Source organism: Mus caroli, chromosome 9 (genome assembly GCF_900094665.2).
Source record: "Mus caroli chromosome 9, CAROLI_EIJ_v1.1, whole genome shotgun sequence".
Classification (NCBI taxonomy): Eukaryota; Metazoa; Chordata; class Mammalia; order Rodentia; family Muridae; genus Mus; species Mus caroli.
This window is the reverse complement of record NC_034578.1, coordinates 60,130,898-60,139,595: the sequence shown is the minus strand read 5'-3', so window position 1 is coordinate 60,139,595 and position 8,698 is coordinate 60,130,898. Positions and strand designations below refer to the sequence as shown.

General features: G+C 43.6%; 1 protein-coding gene across 1 annotated transcript in view; it reads left to right on the top strand.

Moving 5' to 3' along the window:
• The first annotated feature begins 1,151 nt into the window (after positions 1 to 1,151).
• Pias1 (protein inhibitor of activated STAT 1) overlaps positions 1,152 to 8,698 on the top strand; it is a 102,802-nt gene continuing 95,255 nt past the window's right edge. The window contains exon 1 of the mRNA XM_021171432.2: positions 1,152 to 1,263. Coding sequence (XP_021027091.1) covers positions 1,240 to 1,263 — 24 coding nt within the window. The 5' untranslated portion in view covers positions 1,152 to 1,239. The remainder of the gene's footprint in view (positions 1,264 to 8,698) is intronic.

Here is an 8,698-nt window from a genome sequence, read left to right as displayed (position 1 = left end):
GGTAATGCCACTGAAGAAATGGGAACAAGTACTTGTAGAAAAAGGAAGTCTTGTTTGTGAATTTATTCAGTGAAGAAAGCGGAGAAATAGAGTACCCATTGAAGGTAATTTTGGATTCAGAGGAAGTGTAAATTTAAGTAAGGAATTTTGGTTATGCTTATATGCTGATGAAAAAGATTCCTTGAAGAAAGGGGGTTGGAACTATAAAGATACTGGAGTAAAAAATGTGGGCATGTGGGAGTGAAATAATCCAGGTCACTGGTCAGGACCTGGCCTTGAATTCAGAGCAACCCAAATGTTAAGAGGATTTTCATAGTAAAAAGTTGATCAGTTAAAAAAGGCTGGGGTTTTGAAGGAAGGAAGCTTTTAGTAGATAGGAGTAGGTATGAAATAATCTTTTTTTAAGTCTAAATATCAATGTAGGTGAAGAAAACCCTTCTGGGATTAAGCTCACCTCCCCCTAATCCATTTTTCTCTTAATGAGCCTTTTAATCTCTATGCTGTTCATCACCATTAGTAATTATATCTTTACTAGTGCACAGATCTGTACCCCATGAGCGACAGGTCAGGGATCTTCTCTAATTTCTGACTACCCAGGGTGACGCGATGAATAAATGTCTTCAGAATTTGCCTTAGCTACTACTGTTAAATGCTGTTTAGGAGAGTCGCTTTTCCCCCTCAGAGCTTTTATTTCGGAAAAGATACCATGGGAATGATATATTTTTTTTCTTTTTTGGCCTAACTGCCTCATCATGAGGATCTGCATAAACCCAGAAACGCTTCGTCAAATTCTCCTTAGACGAAACTGACTAATTGGCTAATTGTGATCGACCGGCAGCCTGGTAGGGTACAGGTGCAGAACGCATCTTGCGGATGGGGGCGCGCCGTGGCTTCAGTCAACTGGGGCTTAGAGGGCAGCCCAAGGACGAGACTGAGGCCAACACCTCCCCAGATGTGGCCTCTTCCCTGGGCGCTCCTGGCCCGGTCGGTGTGGGGGCGGGGAGGCTGAGGGGGTAGTAACTGTCAAACTCCCGCTTGGCGCCATTATTTAAATAGTGCGTGTGGGTCTCGCAGCTGTGCGTGCCCGGGGCGGGGCAGCGAGCTCCTGGAGTGGGGCGGAGGCCAGGGGCGGAGCGGGAAGGCTGAGGGGCGGGGTGGAGGCGGAGTCAAGTCCGCTAGAGGGGAGGGTCCAGCGCGGCCCCCGGCGAGCTTCACTGCGCTTGCGCTGACAGACGCAAGATGGCGGACAGTGCGGAACTAAAGGTAAAGCGCAGCTCGAATTCACTTCTAATATTCGGCCGCGGAGACGGCGCCGCGGCTGCCGGGGGGATGGGTCGGACCCTGGGGGGCCCGCTCGGGCCGGGCTCCACCCGGGTCTGGAGTTGTAGGCGGGAGAGGCGCTCCGGGCCTCAGTGGAGGGGGCCTGGCTGCGGCGGGCCGTGGGCCCCGGGTGCCTCGGGGGCGCTGACGGGTCGTCCCCGGCGTGTTATTGTTGTGGGCGCCTCTGGCGGGGGTGGCGGGGCGAAGAGAGAGTGAGTCGGGACGTGGCGGCAGCGGCGGTCCCCGGGGCCCGGGTGCCTTACCTTGCAGCCCGCCTCCCCGCCCCCCCTCCACGGGCAGTCAGGGGGTGGGGGGGTGTAGGCTGCTCTGGGAAGAGGGGGATCGGGAAAACTGCCCCGCTGCCGCTTCCTCTTCCTCTTTCGCCGTCCCGGGCTCCTGTCAGGCGCAGCTCTCGGACCCCCGGGAACTTGGCTCCGGCCGCCCCGCCCCTCCGCGGCGCCCAGGCGCCCCCGCCCCGCTTGCCGCCGCTGCCCGCCCGCCTGTCAGTGGGTGCCGGGCCAGTGGGAATGCGCGATCCCGGGGCGATCGGCTAGGGAATACGAGGGAGAAGCTCTTGGAAAGTTTAGCGAGCCCGGAGCCGGCGTTGGGGGTTCGGCTAAAGGGTTGCAGGGGGAGTCTGCCCGGGCGGGACGTTACTGTTTCTCTCTTGATTTCGGACCACCGGGGAGGGTGTGTGTGTGATGGGGGGGAGCAACCCATTGAAAGAGTGTGCTTTTGGGAGCGGTGGTGGGGATGCAGCCACCTCTCTGCACTCTTGCTGTCTCTGGTGTGGCAGATGAGAGCAGCCTTGGGGGTCTCTAAACACACCATGATGGCGATGCTATAGCTGATGGAGGTGAATGGTTCGTGTTTATATCCCCCGTTGCCTTTTGTTTGTTAGGGACATCTTGCTGGCCATGTTGATTTAAACGAAATTCTCCTCCCACCCACCCACCCCCCATCCCACCCCAACCTCCAATAAATAGAACGTTCCATCGTTCCTCTCAACTGTACCAATTACTCATGCCTCGCGAAATTAGATGAAAGGGTGCCCCCTTTTCCCCCGCTTTTTCTCCCACCCCAATCTTTACCTGACGATGGCTCCTTTACTGAAGCACATATATCACAACACAAGCAGTTGGGGGAGGGCTGGTGGAACCCTTATGATTGGATTGTGACAAATGGGTCTCTGCTTGAATAATTCTGGTTTAGTAGCAGGCAGTCAGTTCTTAACTAACGCATATTATTTAGAGGCTCTGAACACGGTATTCCATTCTCTGGCTTCCTGTGTGCGAACCAAGCAGCTGGTTATAGCACATCTCTGTCAGAGTGGAGATTGGGCTATGCAATTGTAAATCCTCAGGGAGATTTAGAAATTCTTTTTATAATAAATGAAAATTATTATTTTCCCCATTATAATGAAATAACTTCTAAAACAAGCAGACAACTACCTTTGTTTCTGGACACTTTTCTTTCCGTGCACCTGTGTGTGTGTGTGTGTGTGTGTATAAAAGCCTCACTGGAAGATCTTTTTTTCCTTAGTAACTTTGGAGTGTTAACATATCAAGATTTTTGTACAAGATTTGGGTATTTGGGTTTTTTTTTAAGTTTACTTCTAATTACTAACTTGTTTAAGACAGAAAATGTTAATGGATAGCGCCCCCCTCCCCTTTTTTTTTTTTTTTTTAAAGACAAAGGTTCGCTAAGCTATGTTGCTGAGGTTGGCCTGGAACTCACTGTGTAGCCCGACCATACAGGCTTTGAACTTCAGGGATCTTCTAACCTCTGCTTCCTTAGTGCTAGGATTAAAGGGATTAAAGGCATTCACCACCATACCTGACTTGGATAGTTTCTTTTATCCCAATTTCAGACTATTGATTTCACCAAGAAAGCCTCTGAAATTTGACATTTTGGAGACAACCACCTTGCATAAAAACAAACGAACAAAAAACCCAGAGCTCAAGTATGTGTATTTTATGTAATTATTTTTCTGTCACTATGTTACTGTCACCTTTTGTTTTTGATTTTGTTTTGAGGCAGGGTTTCTCTCTGTATAGCCCTGGCTGTCCTGGAACTCACTCTATAGAACAGACTGGCCTCAAACTCAGAACTCAGAGATCTGCCTGCCTCCTGCTTCTCAAGTGCTGGGATTAAAAGCATGTGCCACCCCCATCTTCCTCAGAGTTGTTGCTGTCTTATCTTTGCTTCCTAATACTTTTTAGGAGTCAATTTGAAAAATAGCTGGCCAAGTTTTTTATACATGGACCATGTAGTAAGGCTTGAACACCTTATGGAAAAGTACCTGCAAAGAACAGAGTACCTTTGTTGTTTCTATTTTAAGAAAGTGCCTTTGGGGCCAGGCATAGTGGCCCCATACCTTTAATCCCAGCCCTTGGGAGGCAGAGGCAGGTGAATCTCTTTTTGAGGATCAGCTGATCTACAGAGTAAGTTCCAGGATAGGCAGAGCTACTTAGTAAGATCATGTCTTGAGCAAACAAATAAAGAAAAAGAAAAAAGAAAGGAGAGTGCTTGTGGGGATAGATGAGATTCCTGGTGTGAGTCTTGTTAGGTAAAGTTTACTGTTTACAGAAATGAGTCAGTATCACACAGACACTGAACACTTAATGGGAAATGGTATTTTTCTAAAACTGGTCTCCATTTTTTCACCCTCTCTAAAAGCTACTTAAGATTTCCAGAGGGTTTGTTTTCCACTCTTATGTTTCTGTTGTATAATTTTTCAAATTATAATAAGTGTTTTGACACATTGGTGTGTCATTGTGTGTGCCTGAGACTTAGAGGAGCTATGATAGATTACATAGCTGGTGATAGCTGTGGTAAAAGTTCTGTTAAGGCTCATTGTGGTATTACTGCCTTGGAGAGTAGGGGAGATGATAACAGGAATGCATATCTTTGTGTGTGTGTGTGTGTGTGTGTGTACAGTGAAGTTTGGAATATATTCCTTTCAGAAATATTTTCTTTAGGGTGTGCATGTGTTTGTGTGAGTCATGTGTGAAAGATATTGGTTATATATCCTAATAAAATAGGGAAAGTCTAAATAATTAGGGGGAACCCTAGATTTTTTTATTTTTAAGTTTTAAATGAAAATACAGAACTCTAATGGGAACTGCTGAGGCAACACTAATTTTTTTTTCCTTATCCCAATTCACAGCCCACATTTGACTGTGCTGTGGATTGTATTTATAATTATTTTCCTAATGGCCCTTTTAGTGAATCCTTTTAAATCTATAGTGATTCTGCTAAGATCAGATGGGAAAAACAGATCCAAAGCCCCTGTAGGGATAGTGCAAGCCTGAATATATTGCCAGTACAAAGTAGATTGAGTCATACATATCAAAATGAGTTCTCTGTGCACTTCTGCTTATGAAGAGTTCAAGTTTTCATTAGGGGAATACCCACAAATGATTTCTGGGAGGCTGTGAAGGTGAAGGCACTTCAAACGGGGAGGATGTGCAGCCCAAGTGATCTTGGTAGTGATAACCTGACAGTTTCATTGTAGTTACTCTGATTTGTTTTTTTTTTTAAAACAGTCTCTCTCTGTGGCTCTGGCTGGCCTGGAACTTGCTATGTAGACCAGGCTGACCTCCAACTCACAAAGATCTGCCTGCCTCTGCTTCTGCCTCTGCCGTGCTGTGATTAAAGGACTGTGTCACCATGCCTTTAAAAAAATATATTTTATTCATTTATTTATTTATTTTTAGACAGCTCCCTTGCCTTTAATCCTAGTAACTTAGAAGGTTAAGATTTGAGTAATGTGAGTTCTAGGCCACCCTAGCCTTACATGGCAAGACTGTCTAGAAAATAAACCAGGTTAAAACTAAAGAGGAAAAAAAAAAGACTCAGATGACCACAAAACACCCTAAAACAGTGGTTCTCAACCTTCCTAATGCTTTAATACAGTTCCTTATGTTGTGGTGACTCCAACCATAAAATTATTTCGTCGCTACTTCATAACTGTAATTTTGCTACTTATTATGAGTTGTAATTTAAATATTTGATGTTTGGCATATCTGAAAAGCCACTCCTGTGAAAGGGTCTTCTACCTCTAAAGGGGGTCAATACCAGGTTGAGAACCTCTGGTCTAAATGAAGAAAAAAACACAATGATAACAAAAATAAACATTTTTCTTTTAGAGTCAGGATTCACTCTGCAGTTCATGATGGCCTGGAGGTGACAGCCTTTTTGCCTCAGTCTCCAGAATGCTGGGATCTCAGCATGAGCCACCACACTCACCTTCCAAAGTTATTATTTTTTCTTAAATGTCTTTTGCATTAAAACTCAAGTTTTGGATGGCTCAGCAGTTAAGAGCACTGACTGTTCTTCCAGAGGTCCTGAGTTCAATTCCCAGCAACCACATGGTGGCTCACAACCATCTGTAATGGGATCTGATGCTCTCTTCTGCTGTGTCTGAAGACAGCTACAGTGTACTCATATACATTAAAGTAAATAAATCTTAAAAATAATCTTAAAAAAAAAAAACAAACAAAGGTGGCGCACGCCTTTAATCCCAGCACTTGGGAGGCAGAGGCAGGTGGATTTCTGAGTTCAAGGCCAGCCTGGTCTACAGAGTGAGTTCCAGGACAGCCAGGGCTATACAGAGAAACCCTGTCTCGAAAAACAAAACAAAACAAAACAAAAACTCAAGTTGTATTGCTGTTTAACTCATAGAAGGAGCAATGGGGAAGGATTCATCACTTTCAAGGAGTAAATAATGGAATCCAATGAGCAGGGAAGCCTACTTTTAAAGTATCTGCTGTGGAAGTGTATCCGTACATTTTGTTGTCATATCTGTCTCTTTATTTTCAACAAATAACCACTTAGTTTTGATCTCTGTGGTGTAATTTGTCTGCTTTTATTTCACATAGAAGCAAGTAAGTCTGACATTTTATTCATGGATTTGATTTTAATCTCTTTGACTTGCTTTTATGAAGTGCTGCATTTAGATGGCTTTTGTTTTATGTCACTTCTTGGGAACAGTATTTTAAAACAATTTGAAAAACACTTAAGTTTTTAAGTAGTTGATGTAATTGTTTTGAAATATTGCCGCCTTTTCCTTGCTGGTTTTCTCTGGGTGACTGCATTGTCTTTCTCTTCCAAGAGTGTCTCCTAATCCCCTTTGATTGCAGTAGCTGATTAACCTTGGGTTTCTCCTGGTGAACTCCATCAGCATGCTGTTCCAGGGTTCATGCTGAGGCTTTTGATTTCAGTGTAATTTGTACCCTTTCATGCTGGTAACTAGGGGTAAGAAAATAAAGTGGTTGTGTTTGTAGTGGGGTCTAGGAAGAAGTATCTGCCTTCAGAAAGTGGAATTTTTATAAGCTGTAGCATACTAAAAACTAAACAAGAGCTTGGTTCATTACTTCACAGAATTGATGGTACTGTTTTCTTAAGTGTTCAGCTCTGTCACTAAGCATTTCTTTTTTGTGTAGCTCTGACTGGCCCTAAACTCACCGTGTGGCTGCAGAAAACCTTGAGCTCCTTGTTGCATGTCTCTCCTAAGTGTTCGGATGATGGGCATAAGCCACTATACTCTACTGTTTCTTCTTTTTTAAAATTTACTTATTTATTTTATGAGTACAATGTCACATCCCATTACAGATGGTTGTGAGCCACCATGTGGTTGCTGGGATTTGAACTCAGAACCTCTGGAAGAGCAGTCAGTGCTCTTAACCACTGAGCCATCTCTCCAGCCCTCTACTCTCTTCTTTTACTGTTTGAAGAATACTTGATACCTTAGTTTTGTAGTGCTATTCAGTTTATAATGTATCACATAAGATTTGCTTTTCGCATAGTTCTTTGACATAGTAGGAGGGGAATGAGCAAGGTAAGGAAGCCTAGCCAGGGCAAGTGTTACCAGCCGGCCTCCCTAAGATGCCAAGGCAATCCTGGAGTTGTTTAAGATGCCTAGCTCACTAAGTATTGTAATGTTGCTAAGACATTTCCTTTAGTTCTATGCCTGGCTATTTTGTGGGGACTATGCATTTCCAATGTAGATATCTGGCTGGTCTGTATCTTACGATGTAGACCAAACTGGCCTTGAACTCATAAAAAGCTGCCCTCCTTTTACTCCAGAGGGCTGGGATTAAGATGAGTGCTAACGTGCCTGGTTTTGCAAATCTCTCTTTAAAAACATTTGGACTTTATTAGTTGGAATCCTACAAATTAATTTTCTTTCTTTTAATTTTTTTTTTGAGACAGGATCTTTTGTTTGTTTGTTTGTTTGTTTGTTTGTTTGTTTGTTTGTTTCAAGACAGGGTTTCTCTGTGTAGCCCTGGCTGTTCTGGAACTCACTCTGTAGACCAGGCTGGCCTCAAACTCAGAGCTTCCCCTGCCTCTGCCTCCTGAGTGCTGGGTTTAAAGACGTGCACCACCACTGCCCAGTCAGTTTTGTTTTTTTCTTCCTTTTTTTTTTCCTCTTTTAATTTTGAGGTTTTATTTTTATTTTATGCCTTTGAGTGTTTGCCTAAGTGTATATCTATGCATTATTTTCATGCAGTGCCCACAAAGGCCAGGAGAGGGCATCAAATCCCCTGGAATTAGAATTACAGAATGTTTCTCTGTTTTGTGGATGCTAGGGATCAAACCCTGGCTTCTGAAGAGCAGCCAGCTCTTACCTAGCCACTGAGTCATCTCCAAACCCTCACTGTTTGGGTTTTTAAAAAGAGACAGTCTCAGCCGGACATGATGGCACACGCCTTTAATCCCAGCTCTCGGGAGGCAGAGGCAGGTAGATTTCTGAGTTCGAGGCCAGACTGGTCTACAGAGTGAGTTCTAGGACAGCCAGGGCTACACAGAGAAACCCTGTCTCAAAAAAAACCAAAAAAACAAAACAAAGAAAAAGAAACACTACAGTTTAATATCTGGGGATCTATATGTAGACTTTCAGTGATTGTAGGTATATATATACACATACATACATGTATATATGTATGTATGTGTATATATATGTATATACACATATATGTGTGTATATATGTGTATATATATGTATACACACATATATGTGTGTATATATGTATATATATATGTATACACACATGTGTGTATATATGTATATCTATTCACAAGAAAGAATCACAGTATTAAAAATTGTATATATATATATATGTATATGTACATATATATGTAGACAGACACACACATGCCTAGTATACATACAGTATACATACACACGTATTAATATTGTCACCTATAGCTCAGGTTGTCTTTTAAGTTCCCTATTCAATGTAGGATGACCTTGAATTCCTGATCCTCCTCTCCACCTTCCATGTTGGGGTTATAGGCAAGCCTGATGTATGTCATGCTGGGAATTGAACTCAAGAGTATCATGAGCCGGGCGTGGTGGCGCACACCTTTAATC